We start from the raw sequence: 17674 nt of genomic DNA on the forward strand, positions 1-17674 counted from the left end.
CGAAGAGGTTCTGGATTAAAGTCGCTGCTTGCTCAATTTGTCAAACACCGTTGGGAATTTTAACAATTGGACGTATGGATTTGAGAACAAACGATAATGATAATTAACTACCTAAGTTTCTGAAACGGATGTTGAAGGAGGGACTGGATACGGCTGGATGTGTGAGACTGATGTAAAACGATTACACAAGCCCTGGAAATAGGCACCACCCTCGAACGAACCAGCTCTCCCTCTTTCAGCTCATTTAATGAAATAAAAAAACAGAGCTCAGTCTCTCTGATGCAATAAAACCAACACGCTGGTGTTTTGGAATGCACCATGCAGAGAAAATCTAATTAGCAAAACCTTGAACCATGCACTCAATGTGAGCAGAGAGAAAAGCAGGGAAATATCACTGCCCATTACATGGAATCATGATCCAGTGTAACATTACAGTGATGCATTAAAAGAAGTTACAAACAGGGAGCATCCTTTGACTTCAGAGCTCTTGTACACCAACGCACTACATGCACACAATCCGGTGGGAGTGACAATGGTGCACGTTGTGAAATAACAATGGCTATTGATGTCTTGATGATAGGCGCACGGAATGCCTCCCGACGCTCACGTTTACGAGCAGGCTGTGCCTCAGAGAGACGCTCGGTTTGGCTGATCCTGATGAAAAAAGGGCTTACACAGCATATGAATATTTGAAGGAGTTGGGTGGTGACTGGGGAGACACACTTGCCTGCGGCGCTCCTATTGGTTTATTGGTGACGTGATGCCACGGAGGAGTTGAGCTCAACACTTTATAAAGCTTCTCCGCGCGCGGCGAGCCCACTCTTTACCAGACCACTGTTGCTGAAACTTCTCTTCCCGCATCTCAGCTACTGGAGAGACCCTGACGCCACCTTCCATCATGAGCGAGGTAGGGTCCTGTGTTCTTGAAAAAAAAAAGACGCGAATGGATGAGGTCGATTATGCACGACCCCTGCGCAAATACGCGGAGGGATAAATCAATAGTGATCGGGTTAACAGCTGTTGTGGACGGGTTTGTGGGAAGCGAGGACCGACACGTAGGGTTGGAGCGCGGGTATAACGCGTTACAGTGTGCAGATGTTGCACAGCTGCTCTGTCAAAGTGTGCAGATCCGGGAACAGCAGGGGTTCGCGCGTTCCTCTCCGCCTGAAGTGACAGTGGATGATTTTGAAATTGACATTTCATTTCTCCCGCTGTTCCCCGTTCAGTCAGCGTGCGAAATGTACTATGGTGGTTGACAGTAGCTACAGTGTAAAGACCACAGTGTGGCGGAAATGGACTTCAGCGTGGTAACAGGTTAGGAGGAGAGATAATGGCTTTACTCCTTCAATTTTTGGGAGAAACGCAGCCTAATGAGGGGAAAATAAATGTTTAAGTGGGTCATAGTGTATTTTATTTTGTATTTAATCTGTATTTAATCAGGCAGTGTTGTTTATCATTTTTTGAATCTCCCTTTTCAAGAGAGACCTGCGAACAAAAGACTTTCACAATCAGCAATCTTACATCCATGGGGAAGGAAACTGCAGTTTTTCACAAATTGCAGCTCCATTGAGAATGTGCATAATAACTGAATCTAGGTCTACCATCATTAGTGTAGGGGACATCTAAGGTGATGTAGATATTGAAGTGTGCACTATGTGTACTGAATGAGAGAAGTTTGGAAGTTTCTACAGTGGAGCTCTATAAAGTAAAAAACACAACATAATTGTTACTTCTAGACTGTACGGGTGTCTATTAAATGTTCTCAATACAGAGAACATTTATTTATTAAGGTATTTTTAATGTATTGCTGGTCTGGTCATTTATCTCGAAACGTGTAGTTGTTAGTATGTGGTGGCAGCTCAGGTGGTGGATGGATAAACACTCAGGTGATTGTACCAACCACCCAGTAAAGCGCAGTGGGTTTATCTCTCAGTGTGAATAACCCCAGCAGCGCAGGGCATCACAGATCTCACACCACAGGGGTGTTTACAGCTTGCAGTGGAAAAAATAAATGCTGTTAGGTTTTTTCCACAGCTCACTCACTCCCCCGATCCCATACAGGCACTGATGTTCAGCTCCATTAGAAAGTGGAGGCTGCAGGATATTAATAGCTCTTTTTTAATGGAGAGTGTTTATTCTGCACAAGATCATTGTTAAATGGCCCGGAGAATTCTGCTAATGTCACCACTGGTGTTTTGGGCATTATGGCTCAACTGTGGAACATATCTTATGTGCTATAAAATGTAAGTAGCCTGTAACATATGGGTGATGCAGTCTTGGCATATCTCCCCGAAGCTCATTATTACTCCACAAGAGCTGATGATATGACCTCTATCTTTTAAAAGTCTCAGACTATTTAATTTGAATTTTTCCCTTTTATTGTCATCAGTTGTTGTTCTTTAGTGTTTGACGTAAGAAATGTGCGGCAAATAACGCAGTTCTACACCAGGGACATCGGTACATCTCACTGCATGCAGTTCAATCAGCCAAACAAGTTGTTCAGTTCAGATACAATTATAGCACATAATTATAAAAAAAACAATATAGTAATTCATCATTTTTTTATGTAATATATTTTTGAGACAATCTTGTTGATGAATTGTGGCTGTCATCGCTGCTGCTCATTGTTGTGATGCTTGAGTGACCCTTTATCAACCAAGCTATTTATTTGTTCTGCTGCATTAGCACAATAGGACAGAGAGCACAGCATCAAGTGTAGCCACAATGTCATTATATTGGAACATGTAGGAGCAGTTGAAGTCATTTTTGTATTCTCTTTTTTTATGTACAGTGTACGCGCTGAAAAAATGGATTCTGACCCATTGCAAATGTCATAGGTCTGATCTGGTTTAATTAATATATTTGTATGTGTTATTGAATCCTACGTATATTTGAAAGGTCATTTAAAATGACTGAGAAATGGAGTCCACTCAATTAAAAAAATATATTCACAAAATTGTTAATACATAACTTGATTCAGATATAATTATTTGATGCGTACACTTGACATAATGAAATGTCAACTTTTTTTCATTGCAATTCATGTGTGCACAGTATATTTGCTTTTTAAAATACATGCAAATGTGTGTTTGTGTTTCCCTTTGGATGTGTTGATGTAGGGACAAGATACTTTGGACACAAATGTATGCACAAAGGATAAGCTTTGTCAACTCGTCAAAATGGTGAACAAGGAAACACTCCAACAGCAGCTTTCGGGTATACAAGGCAGTGTTAATGGAGTTCAATCCTGCAGTCTAGTGGGTACGCAGCCTGTCATTCCCCTAGAATGGATCGGTGGCAGACATCAACGTACTTCCCCCCCAAGCTGTTTAATACAAGTCATTCACTAGCCGCCTCAATAAAAGATGAATTCAGGGTGCGTACACACTCAACAGGAGCTGTTACGGCTTTTGAATAATTGAATCCCTCGCAGGCAGTGAAATCACCTGAGCCTTGTGTTTGGTAATACTGTGCAAAGTAAAGAGAAGCTGATTTGTCCTGTTGATTAGATAAGGTGTAATTTTAAGGGGAACACAGCGTGTACACGAATGGGAAGAGGGGGAGGAGGCGGTGGAGGGGAGGATCTCGCTGCTTAACTGATATGTTTTGTGGAGTTACTGCGCAGAGTGGAGTTGTTCTCAGTCAAAGTCGTGGACGCAGTCAGTCTCCAAACTTGACTTGAAGCCAGTAAAGCAGAGCAGCTCAGCATGTTCTGGATGGATGAGTCTCGCAGTGGTCAGCACTGCAGCGCTCCCTCCCTCCCTCCCTCCCTCACACCCCCACCCGCCTCCGCACTGCACTCCTTCTCTCCACCTCCCTTCATCTGCACATACCTGCGTGGAACAAGCACGCAACGTGAAGGTCAACAAGTCTACTGCATGAAAAACGGAAAGGAAATCCAGAAGAAGAAGAAGTCGGGAGTCCCTGAAGCTGCTGACTTCTGTCACTGTGTTTGTGTCAAGAGGAACGATCTGACAACAGAGCCTGAAAACTGTTGCTCCAGTTGGTGGAAAATGATCGACTCAGACATTTCAAGACTTTCTGATGGATTCGGTAGAAGAGTTTAAGTGAAGCTTGTTGTGTCCTCCTGCTCCGGCTCCCGAAATTAAATGAAATTCCACATACCAAATAGGCCTCAAACACTTTGACTGGTCCAGATAGGTAAAACACTGCAGGCTGTAAAAATCCTAGGTGTTGCATTGAGGACTGATTGTGTCCCAGTGGCACCACTAAGCTGTCCCATTTCCAAGACCTGTCCTGTTTTCGAACAGTTACCTGTAGATGGTCCGTCTGACTCTATATGAAACTTTGTCCTGAAATAGCAGCGTTTACAGTCAGTTCGCATTCCATGAAACATTTTCCGAGGGTACTTGAACTCATGTTGACGCACAGATATTTTAAGTCCACAAAACTGCACAGTGCTGTGATATTCCTGCTGCCACTGACTCATAGCTAAGCCGTCTTCAAGCCAGAACAGCTCCACTGATCTCTAGTTCCTGCAGCTTCCTGTGAGAATAAGGTTCTCATTGATCTCACCTTGGTTCCTCCCGTCCATATTCTGCTACATGCTAATTAACATCAAAGCAGTGTGATTGCACATCAACTTAATGTACCGACACAGATGTGATGGGTGTGCACATATGAATATATGAGTAGGATTTACATGTAAGCGTGTGTGCAGATATATTTACAGTCTTGCTTGTGCATCCTGTGTGCGTGGGCAGTTGGGAAGTCATGTTAGTGTTTTCAGGCCTTCCATTTTCTGACCTGCATCATTTCATAAACAAGTTGGCCCAGCTGGGAATGAACAGAGAATCTAATTAGGAATTAGCATAGACCTAGCCTTGATTGGCTTCCAGATCATTATTCGGAGCACAAGCTTCTTCGGGGAGAAGTTTTTAATGATAAGAAAATTCTGCGGTCATGTGGATGACTGCAGTGAGAAGTCCCACGCAGTATTCAGGCTACCCTGAATTGACCCTGTCCTACTTTCAATTTGGCTGAATGGATAGAAAACAGCCAATGGATAAGAAAACACAAATTTGACAGAAAAAGCAGTTCAGTCCACTTTAAGCAGAGATTAGACTTAAATAACCCTCCACCAGTGATGGAGCGATGACGTCGTCCCATTAATAATCAACATGAATCAGGCGACTGTGAGCAGCCTCACTTTTTGTAAGAGGCTGAGACATGTTGCCTACTTAGCAAACAAGCCCATTGTACTGAACTGCACTCTGTGGGTTAGAGGGAGGCTTGTTAGGTGCGTGTTTTAGTGGCAATCGTTAAATGTCGCTCCGCTTCTGAGGTTGATGACAGGGAACCTTCCCTCAGGTTTTGACTTAATGGGTTGCCCCTCAACTCTCATTATGCAACTGACCACATATAACGACATCAGACAATCATTTCCAATGTGTTTTAAGACGGCAACTCTCCACTTTCCATTTGACTATTGTGGGGCTATCGGTCATAGAATGTTAGGGTTGCCATCATTAAGGGTTTGAATAACCGGGCACCGATATCCTGGTGTCACGGAGGAATAAGACACTCAGCCGTCATCGGTGTTTATCTGAACCGGAAGTGATTCACTTTATTGCACAGGCTCCAGTCATTTAAAGAATAAAGCATAGACTTCAGAATAAGGGCACATATTATTAATCGTTTGAATAATCGTGATTTCGATATTGTCCAAAATAATCGTGATTATGATTTTTTCCATAATCGAGCAGCCCTAGTCTATTGTAATCTTCACACATCACTCTCCCAGTCCTCAGAACGGGTTGTTGGACGCTAGAGGTTCAACCACTGGGCTCTGAGGAGTTGTAATAAATCCACCGTCTTAATGTCTGCAGACAAAAGTGGATGGATTTTCCAGCTCAGGTTGATGCATCATGTTTATTAAACCCGATGGAGTAATCACATCCATTTTCATTAGTGGTTATTATCCGGAGCAAACGCGAGAAATTACTTTTGGTGAAGGCATGTTTTCCCCTTTTGCGCTCTCAGCTCTTTTCATCTCGGAGTTCGAGCGTTTGTTCTGCGTCCCATTTGGAAAAAAACTGTAATCAGCAGATTTTTGCCATGAGTAGCATGAGACACTTAATCCTTGAAATGCACGCCGCGTCTGAGGGCGGAATTCTGAGGAATTTGTGCTTAGCAAAAGCCAAATAAGTACATCCCAGTCCCTCCGGCCTGGTAAAGCTTCCGCAGGAACTGGTCTGGCCCTGGTGTTCAAATATTAAGCAGCTTTAGTGCATGTACGCCTGGATTAGGGGACTTTTGTGGATTGTGTAGATCTGCTGGGTTATAGCCTCCAGTGTTGTCAGCCACGTGGTTTGCTGTCCAACAGGCAGATGGACAACACTTGAAAGAGATTGCTTTTTGTCTTAATGGTACACTCTAAAATGCTAACTTATAGAAATAAATACTCACTCCCTTGTGATTTATTGCTGTGAGTCTGTCGCTGCTGCTGTAATGGACTGTCTGCACGATAGCTATGAAAGCAGTCCGACGGCACGTTGTCTGTACAGATGTTTGCCCCATCAAAGTGCTTCTGATGTTATATAAACTGTACTGTGTGGCATCATCACATCATGATGCTGTAACTTATCAATTATTTACTCCACGTTGATGTAAGCAAGGGGGCGGCATGGTGGTGTAGTGGGTAGCAGTGTCGCGAGAAATGCTGCTGGCTCCGTTTTAGTTTAAAAACTCCAGAGATGAGTTTTGATCTTGACGGGCAGAAACCAAGATGTTTGGAAATTGATGACATAGACACTCACAGCCACTTGCTCAGTAGGTTTTTTCGGTCGTGAACACAAACTTACCGAAAGAAAACAACCGGCATTAGCCTCGGCTACCAGTGAGGAACGCAACATTAATTATCAATTACAAGTGTTGCTGACCCTGCTAACAGCTGTTGTGCCGTTAAATTCTGCATTTTATAATGAAACTGTTTTATGCAGAAGATGAGCTGTTATTTTGAGCAATTCCTGTGGACCCAAGCACACGCTCGCCTTCGTGTTTACACCGGCTCGTGCGTGCTCGTGAATGGTCACGTGATATGTGTATTCAGGCATGTTAATATGGACAGGGATTGGAAGTGATATGGAGAAATAAGGGTCGTGTGGACTTAGAGTTTTGTAGCAGAATGGCTGTAACCTAGATATTGGCCTTTTGATAGGCTGACGACCTGGCCCTGTGGGTATCCCGCCTCTCGCCAAATGTCAGCCGGGATCGGCTCCCTCCCCCCCGTGACCCTCAAAGGATAAGCCGAATAGATAATTAATTGATGGATGGATGACATAAGAAAAACTTGTGCAAGAGATGTCTCTCAAATTAAAAATCTCTGGCTTCATTACCATTGTTAAACAACCACATGAACAATCTATTAGCCTTTCCAGTATGCTGGTGTTGATTGATTACAGATATAGTTTTACCCAGTGGGTCTAATCAACAAACACTCCATCATCTAACACGATCTTTATCAGCAGCGGAGAAGATATGAACGGTAATTCTGCTCCGCCGCAGCGTCATAAATCACTTGGACTGGTGCCGAACACAGAGTGAAACTGTAACACACTGGGTGGTTAAGTGACTGGGATGAAAACGTGTTTGTAATGCATGCCTGTTGTCTGATTCTTATGCAACTATAAATTCACCAGCTATGTACACAGGGCTGATGGGGCCCCTGGCCCTGGCTGCATCTTGCAGGGGGAATAATTCAATGAAAAGTTGATCATTAAAATAAATTGAAAGCTTTATTGGGGCTGTGGCTTTGGCAAAGTGCATTGGAATGTGTTGAAAGAGCTCTTTTCATCCTGCAGCTGATAGAGGAGTGGCTGTCACTATACACATGCAAAAAAATCATCTTTAAATGTCTGCTTTTGACGTCAGTGAAACATTTTAAATATCAATAAATGGATACATGTTCAAACATTACACATTAGCACTGAACATCATCATTCTAGCCTTATATTGGAATTGTAACACAACAGATTGGGATGTGAAAACACAGTTTGACAACCATAAAATGTGCTAATGTACAATAATATGCACCATTGCATGTGAAAAAAGCTCCAGTCGTCTCTGCTGTGCTCCGGCACCAACGCCATGTAAATCTCACATTACAGCAACGTCAGCAGTAGTGCACTGTGAATGTGTGTGTGCTGGTGTGAACGTTTCACTCATTCACTTTACGAGCTGAGTGTGTGGGAGAGAGATGAATTAGCTGAGTGACATTAGTGCTGCACAGTGCACATTTACCCCCTCCACCACATAGTCATTACAGCATCATGGACTTGAGCCTGAAACCAACACTTTGGGGACTGCAGGGGTCTGCAGGCCGAGCCCACCTAGTGAAGAAACAGGTTTGTGACTGCAGGGTCCACAGTGGGAGTATGTGGACACTGGGAAGGTTGCAGCAGATGTAAATACACATACGACCCATTTTCTTTACTTTTACAAATGGCTCACAAAGTCACTTAGTAATTTTTTCAGTAGATGATATTATATGTTGCCTCAGTTGTGGTTTTGTGTTTACAAATTTAGTTGTTTTGGGTTTTATAAAGTGGATTCATAGGGTTTAAAATGGCGAGTACAGCAAATTAAATATAGGTTCAAGTAGTTTTGTCAACATTATCTGACAGTGAATCATAATTTTAAATAGTCTTTATCGTTATATAACTCAAATCTTTATTTGACGACCTGCTATTTACATAAAGTCTGATAAAATGATGACTATGGTCATTAGGGACTTATAGCCATTACTTAACGTATATCAATTATAAAGTGTTCCCATGTCTCAGTCACATTTCGCCCATTATTATTTTTCTACCTGATATGTGATCATATGATGAAATCTTTATCATTTCATTAATGCATTATTTTGCCATGACTCATCTAGGATTATTCTCAATCAATCACAAAATAACCCTAACCCCAAAATTACACCATCAGGATCCACGATCAGCTGCAACCATGATCATGATCGATCACCACATCTTCTAGTTTTGCTTTTATGAGTCATGATAAGACCAACTTTTAAAATACTAAATTTGCTATTTGTTGTATTGGGTATCAGTGCTCTGTCGCTGAGGACTCGAAATTAGCCATATTCCCAATATTTCAGATATTTTACACCAGAATTCCTGAAATCAGGGAACATTCCCAGATCCTGTGCAAGTATATGCCCAACTCACCTCTTCCCTTCCAATATGGATTATTATCAGAGTGGCATTTTATAAAGTCTAGGTACTGTTCACACTTAGACTTGTATGTGTTCCGGGAAGGAGAGTGTTTGGTCTTAAAGGGAATTTGCTCTCCAGCTCTGATGCTGTGGCAGCTACAGTGAGGAGCAGAACAGCTTGTGTGATAACTGAACCAGGCTGGTGGCAATAAATGCTGAAACCACCAGATTACCAGATTGAAGGTTTATTCAGGACATTTAGTCCATAAACCAAGGTTATGTTTTGTTTGTTGTTATTGTGTTAGCAGCCTGGTTTTTACTGTACAGAACAAAGAGTGTCTTCCACCTGCTCTTAGGAAGCCAGAATCATAATACTGCATGATTCAAATAGGAAGGATTTATTTTCATACGATTAAATTAAGTGAAACATTTAATTTGTCATTGGTTACTCAGTAATAAAGGAAGCTATTGTGACGGATCACAGTGAAGCGTTAAGTCAACGTGAGATGGTGCAGATCCACTTATCTCTTTTAGACACTTACTGCAGGCGCCTCGTTCCTCAGCAGGGCTTCGGTGTGAAATCAGCAAATTACCTCGGACTCCACAGAAGATTTTTCCTCCTGGAAGGTTCTGGTTGCCTAATGCCCCATGTCATTCATTCTCAGTGGTTATTACGAGCTGTGCAGCACAGAAGTGGCCCCAGGAGGAGGGAAATATATTTTGAGGATTCTTCAAGGATACGAAATGGACCATTGTGTTTGTTTGTTTGTTCGTATGTCTAAATCCCCTCAGGGTCGAACAAGGCGCTGGAGCCTCTGTGCCTCCACTGAATTGTCATCTTGTGTGTCAACCTTAGGTGTGTGTGCACAGATATCTAATATGTTCTGCTAACAGGTTAACATTGATATTGAACAACGATTGTTTTTAGATTTTAATGAAGTAATATAATTTGCATTAAGTGGCTTACCTCAAGGCAAGAAGGTTCCTGGTTCGAATCCCAGTTTGACTGGGGTTTTTGTGTGAAGAGTTTTCACCTTCTCCCTGTGTGTGTGTGAGTTTCCTCCAGGTGTTCTGGCTTCCTCCCACAGTCCAAAATCATGCAGATAGGGGTTAAGGTAATTGGAGACTTTAAATTGACTGTAGGTGTGAATGTCAGTTGTTGTTTTTTTCTCTGTGACACACTGGCCACCGGCCAACTGTTAAAAACAAACTGAAGCTGATGGGTTGATACACCAGTAATATACAGACCTGACTTCTCCTGACAGAAATACTTTTTGCACAAGATAACACTTCACACAACCCACGTTTGACCACCTATAGTGAAGTCATTTACTTCAGCTTTCTCCACCAGATCTGGAGTGTATAGATGAGGTTTGCGGCTCTTGTCATTATGGACTAAATGGAGCCTAACTGGTTTCTAAATGAGCACTAGTGGAAGTGAAAACCGTCTGCTCGACGTTCACCTTTTGTCTCTTTGGATATAAGAGTAAACCAACAGAGATGAGTTCAGCAGACTGGACAGGCGCTTGTTGTGGTTGGCACTGAAGCGGAACATGGAGTATCTTGACAAGTGGACATAAATCATGAGCAGACAGTGAACGTCTGTTATCCACCATAGCAACAGTTAATTAATTTGAGACTGACCTTCTTCCTGAATACCCGGTAGGTCCATATGCTACTGTTTACGCTCCTGGATATTGATACCAGAACATAAAATTCCTCATAAACTCTGGAACGCAAGCCGGAAATAAACAACATAAAATCAGTTTATTGCTCATGTTAAAAGGTTCAGTGTGTAGGATTTAATGATATTCATATTGTAGATTAATTATCAAGGTGGTTCAACTTAAAATAGTTGTTTAATTAAGGTTTATTTATTGTTTGACCTTGAGACTGTGAGTTTATACAACTAACGATGCTACATCATCCATACAAGAAACAGTGCTTTCTTTTGTCTTATTCACACCACATCACAAGTTATTTGAACTCATGTTTTTAAGGCAGCAGCTTGAGTTTCCAAATTAAGTTGATTCACGTTTTTCCCTTATCTAATAATGGCAAAGCTGCCATCCTCACCCCTTGCTACGGATATGTCTGGCGTCCACACTACTGCAGAGTTTTAGAGAAGCAAAAAATGGAAAAGACTGGAAACTTAGCTGTACTGAGTCAGAGTGTTAAAAATTCCAGGGCAGCATGTTAGTCTGGACGGACAGAAACAGAGACGCTTGGAAACGATGAAGCAGACGCTCAACACTGCTTGCTGATGAGGTATTGTTGGTACCACTGTGGCCTTTGCTGATTCGTCAGGCTACTATCACATGACCTCCTTCTGGACTAAAACAGCAGGCATTAGCATTGAACATGGATCATTAATTAGAGGCATTGCGGACTCTGTTGTCTTTGCTAACATGTAAATTCTACATTTTACAATGATACAACGGCTTACATGGAGACAAGCGATAATTTGTGCGATCTCCCTTTTGAAAATACTATTTTAAAACTAAAATGTTGTAGTATGGATGTAGCCTCAGTTTCAGAGGGTATACATATATATTAGATTTCATTTCAACCAATGGATGCTCTTAATTCCTGCAGACTTAACCTTTAATGATGTTTAACTGTGATTTGGAACAGATGGGCGAATATTAAAACACATGATCTCTCAAGTTTCAGACGTCAGCAGTGAAAGTCTTTTCTCTAAATTCTGGAGGACTCTCATGCCTGCAGCTTCTCTCTGCCCATCTCCTCCTTTAAAGCGACTCTGTCACAAACCCCTCTCGTCTCAGTGGGAACAAGCCGGGAGCCAACACATGCCGTCTGCAGATGTCACTAGAAATTCACTGCAGCTTTTGAGGATTTTTCGTTATAAGACAGTCCCTCAGAACCACATTTAGACGAGGAGTATTCAAATGCAATTTTTCTTTATTAGTCTGAAAGGGGAGGAGGTGATTGGCCTCCGGCAGCTTTTCTGCCATTTCTTTTTCTCAGAAATTTGTTTACGCAAAACCTTGATGGTCTTCAGTCATGAACCCGAGCCCTGTAGTTTCTCCGTTCATTTCAAGACCAACTACTACTTTCAGATTGCCCTACAGTTGAAGGGGAGAAATATGGAGAGGCGGTTTGGGCTTATGTTTTTTCTGCTTGATTTGTCTGTGGCCTACTTCTGCTTTCTTAAATTCTTAATGGCCATCGAGTGTGGCAGGAAACTCTCGGACTGTGCAAGCTGCCAAGTCTCAAAATAACCAAGAAAAGAAAAGGAACAGTGTTACCAAATTATTCTCCTGTTTTTTTCCTCTATGTCTCTACTATGTAATTACTGAGCAATACAGTTAAAATGTGTGCTGTTTGATTCAAGAAGTGTAAATATAGAGAGGATCTATTAGCTGGATAGTACCCAAATTCTTCCCATTATTATCACATCAAAAACTTGGCTCTGTCTTCCCTGGGAAGTCGTTCTGTGGAATGTTTCTGTCTGAAGGTCTCTGATGGGACAGCACAAGCAGATTCATCATTTCTCATAATTAGGGTCTTAATTTGAACACCTTGCTCTTTTCAGTTCATTTGCACAAGCTACTCTCCTGCCGCTTGGCCCACAAAAGCAGATAGGAGCGTTATCTGGGTCGCCTGGTTACATATAGAGAGCACTCGCTGTGTCACGTGGCCCCCTCCTCGCAGCTGATGGGGGTTTGGCAGCGGAACCCGAGTAACAGCGTCTCCCGCCAAGAGGCTGGCCTGCCTCTAAACAAGCTGGTCTCTCTGAGTCTTAGCTCTCGAGCCCAAAATGGTCGATGTCGCTGAGCCAGATGAAGTGGCTGAAGCCAAAACATCAATCATTGCCTTATGCCAGCCATTCTTATGAATCAGATTACAGATTAACAACCTAAGAAGCTTTCGGGATCCAGAATATTAATTTTCTTACTCTCATCTCATCTGTTACAAATGGCGAGTTGCTTCAAAATCAGTTGAGCCCAGAAACTACTGGGAACTGCCATCTGACAACAACCTCAGCCTTTTCTGAAAAAAATGTTTGCATCGCGAAGAGGAACCGATGCTGTTACTTTTTTAGAAGAAGCACCAAGTTGGGAAAGAAAAGGATCAGAGTCTGTTTCGGTCATGTTCGATCACATTGTCTTGGCTGTGTACTTGATTATTTAGCTCTTCGTGCCTGTAATCCTGGATAACTTTGGACTTTGGAGGTTTTGGCACAAAATACAGAATACCTGTTGGGTTCTGGTCAGGATTGATTTTTTTTTTCTTAGCTTCAGATAGAAAATTGCTGCCTGAGCCGCACTCAAATGTAGATGTCCAATGAAGTTCATAGAAAACCGTTGAAACCCACTAAGAGGAGGCAAGTGAACCATTAGTGTAGACTGTTTTGTTGATTTGAGGTTAAGGTCAAGCATAGACTCAAAGTAAATATGTAATTGAAGAGAATTAAATAAAATTTTCCTTGATGGTGCAGATTCATTGACTTTTATATGGAAAGTCAGTTAAGTAAGTCCCTACTGAACTCCAAGGCAAAGCTTTCGATTTACTTATCGATGTACATTCAATCCTCACCTAGGATCACAAGGTCTGGGTAGTGACTGAAAGAAACACTTTGTGAATATGTTAGGAAGCTTTAGAGGCAGTTTGAGGAGTTCAGACATCAGGAGGGAGGGAGCAGTACAACCACTGCTCCTTTACATCCAAGGGGAACAGTTGAAGGGAGGAGACCCCTGGGTAGTCCCAGATCTCGCTTGTTCAGAAAATGAATTGCAAAATGTCAAACTGTTCCTCTAAACCTTTTCCACCTCATTGTGTATGCTGTTGAACCAAGTGTTGCTATTTCGCCTCATTGGCTGACCGTTTTTATAAATTGCAATTTAAGTAAACTCTGGATTTTTCCCACTCACTGCACGATTAAATCGAAGAAGTAACCTGCCGCTGTAAATTGGCCGGCTGATTGAATCAAAGCCCCCCTCTGATCACAGGGAGCTCCCTCATCTCTTTACTGGCCTGCTGGTTAGTTTGTTGCTCCTTTAATCAGCGCGGCACATTCCATGGAAGCTCGCTGCACAATCCCAAAGACAGGAGACCAATCCCTAGAGATTGGCGACTCCCACTCTAATGAAAGCAACTCTGGAAAATGTAATCTCGGCAATTTCAAGGCTCATTAAATTGAGTAACAGACGGGAGTTTAAAAGAATAACTTAAAGAGGAGCAATAACGTGGTTTCTTTTCTCGCACCAACCCTCCTTCATCGGTTCTCTCAGTGGTAATAGCTGTGATCCAAAGTATTATTATCAAAGCACTAGCTAGAAAAAAAAAAATGACATGAAGGCATTATCACTTCTTGGATCACATGAGCCGAGAGTTTTATGGCGTCATTTCTAAAAATCCTCCAAATAATGTTTGATTTTTACAAAAAGTCATGTGAGCGTTTTGATCAGAGCTTCTCTGGGTACATGACAGCTGGCCTGCCTTTTGCTCTGACTCATGATTTTACCTAACGCTCTCCTCAGCCTGAACCTCATAGTAATAGCAAGCCGGCAAAACCACTGAATGTATGTGACACCCACTGACAGGCGGGTGCGGCGCATGTTAAGGTGCTTTGATGACAGCTGCTGTTGTGTCTATGCGAGTGTGAGCAGTGGAGCAGCCACAACTGCTCGACGAAAATACTGTTAATATGAATAAAGAAGCGTGAGAGGAGGAAGAGCAGGAGCTGGCGTGTCACCTCGGGAGTTCTGGCTGCCACACAGGAGATGGGGAAGTGTGCAGCTGTGTTTCTGCGTCTAGTGGTTCGCCCAGGCAGAGTGTGCCAAGGCCCCAGCATCACCAGTCAACATCAATCTGCTGATGATTGTGACAAGCAAATCAACTGCCCTTCCTGTTCTTCCCACTGAGTTGCTCAACTTGTCATCAAGAGTCCGCTCAGGATAAAAACTGCCTTAAAGCTGCAGATAAGCTCAGTCGTTGCGTGCGTGCACCAACTGAGATGTCAACACGACGTCTTCTCCTTTCTGGTGCAATCTTCTCCTTGATGACAGGTGTGAGAGGGGAATCAAAACAGCACAGCTGAACAGAGAAGAAACACAAACACAACAGTTTTGACCCCTGGCCTGTTTCCTCCAGGAGCATCACTTTGGGCTTGTGCTCGCTTCTTTGCCTTGACAAACTGGTCGACAAGAGTTTTTTTCAAAGCTACAGAATGCCTCGTCTTCCACTGTCCATAATCTCCCTCAACAAGTCATGTCCCCTGAGAAATGTCTGTAGAGACTGACCAGTTCGCAGTTCAAAAAGTTGTTTTGGGGTAGAGCCAAGACAACGCTGCACACCAAAATAAAATCTTTTTTTGTAAATTTGATGGGAAAGGGGAGCATACACACAGGCTCAACAGAGGCCACTGTTGAAAACATGGCTACCCACAAGAGATATCCTCCTTGAACAGACTGTAGAAAAGCACAAGAGCATTTCAACCTTATTTCCTGGCTCTCCGTGCCTCACCATGTTTTAATTACTATGGTGAAACTGCTGTCTGTTTTTTTTAAAGAGGAAAAGGTTCAAGAGAAAGTCAGTAATTATGGTTCACGGTAATTACTGACCTCTCTGCTGCACTTCAACAGCATGAACCCACCCGTTTTCACTGTAGTCTCAACCAGACGAGTAGCGGCTGCCCAATAAAGTAATAATGAAAACCCCCAAAAATCTGCAGTTGGGAGTTATTGACCCAGCACTGATCTTCAGAATGCCCTGTAGCCCTCATGACAGCATGGTTTATGTAACTGCCTATGGAGCTCATACAGATGAGTGGTCTGTAGCTTACACACACACACACACACTAACACACACACACACAGTCACTCCTACTGCCTGCACACTGATGATGAGCCGGCTGAATTCTCAACATCTGAAGAGGCAGGAGGAGAGGAAGGTTAGAGGATCAAGAGGCAAACATTTTACGGTGCAGGCTTTTAGAGAGAGAGAGAGAGAGAGAGAGAGAGAGAGAGAGAGAGAGAGAGAGAGAGAGAGAGAGAGAGAGAGAGACGTCTCGGAAGCAGCAGCTAAGAACAACTCTTAACAGTGCCATGAATGGTACAGTGTCACTGTCATGGAAACAGTGCCTCTTCTTCCCCACATGCATCCTTTATCAGTGTGTTAAATCTGTGTTGATGTGTTACAATACATCAGTGAGACAATCTGAACAACGTGTTGACTTGAGCCGTTTTCAGACCTTTAACATGTAAAGAAGGAGATTCTCCAGTCAGACGCATTCACAATGACACAGACATCTCCTCTTTTTGTTTACAGTAACACCAGTGTTTGCCTGCATCACCAAAAGCTCTCGAATCTAACTCGCTCACAATTCTCCAGATCTCCATCTGCTGCTGTATTCTCATTCAGACAATATCCAGAGCTTTGACCAGGGGACCGGCAGGAGAACCTGCGGAGATTGTCGGGAGCAACTGACTCCGACATTTGTGTTCTCGCAGACACCTCCTCGGGATAAATTCAAGAGATTATCTGGAGTTCAGTGCATGTCTGAAAGCAGCATTAGTAATTCTAAAGCAGTGCATCGCAAGATTAATGCTTCACATGGGACTCTCCTTATTTGGGAGAGTCAGCTATTGAGATCCATAAATCTTTGGGGAAACATGCTTATTCTTAACTTATTCTGTTGAAGTGTTGAAAGTAAAAATTAAAACCAAATCATGTCTCTCACGTCTGACAGTGCTGTCATCTTCTCACCGTTTAAGGTGTGTTCCGAAATTTAGAACGATACCTTCAAACTGTATTCTTTGTTAAAAATTGCCCGATTACCCTTCACTGTTTTTTTGCGGATTAGACAGACTTGTATTAGGCTCTATATGTCTGTGCAGCTCAGCTTTGTCAAGCTGTAACCATGTTAACGGTATCTATTTATACAACATCAAAGAAGAGCGGAGCAAGTTTTTCTTCCTCAAATGGAAAGTCGAAACAACAATGAAACAAAAATGGAGGGCTGAGCTACAGCTGGCCCCGAGCATCTCGTTCTGCAGGGCGTGGAGCTGCGCTTGGCTCCGAGTGAGCGAGGGAAATAAGCTGAAAGGAGATGGAGGGTGGAAAGGATTCTCTCCTCCCGCTCTCTCCTCCGATGAATGCCCAATAAGAGATAAAACATATTTACATTTCTCTGATGTGCAATGTGCTTACACTGCACGCACACTGGATCTTCTTCTGTTATTCTGCTTGACTCGCCATTTGCTCAAGTCTGTGTGTGTGTGCATGCATGTATTCTCATCTGTAGTGTGTGTTTGTGTGTGTTTTCCCCTTGAAATATCCTAATTGAAAGCCTGGAGGCACATATTCTGATGCAGCGGGCAATTCTGCAGCAGCTCGGGTTGTGTGTGTTTGTGTATTTGACCGAAAGGCAGAGAAAAAACAGACATCAAAACACTGTTTGTTGACCTTGTGTCCCTCGGAGTGTGTTAATGATTAATGAGAGGCACATTGTGTATCTCTGTGCTC

The 17674-nt window shown here is 42.8% G+C and overlaps 1 protein-coding gene across 1 annotated transcript in view; it reads left to right on the forward strand.

The window, feature by feature from the left end:
* Positions 1-773: 773 nt before the first annotated feature.
* pcp4b (Purkinje cell protein 4b) overlaps positions 774-17674 on the forward strand; it is a 33535-nt gene continuing 16634 nt past the window's right edge. The window contains exon 1 of the mRNA XM_053422818.1: positions 774-907. Coding sequence (XP_053278793.1) covers positions 899-907 — 9 coding nt within the window. The 5' untranslated portion in view covers positions 774-898. The remainder of the gene's footprint in view (positions 908-17674) is intronic.

The sequence above is a fragment of the Pleuronectes platessa genome, chromosome 5 (assembly GCF_947347685.1).
Source record: "Pleuronectes platessa chromosome 5, fPlePla1.1, whole genome shotgun sequence".
In the NCBI taxonomy this organism is placed as follows: domain Eukaryota; kingdom Metazoa; phylum Chordata; class Actinopteri; order Pleuronectiformes; family Pleuronectidae; genus Pleuronectes; species Pleuronectes platessa.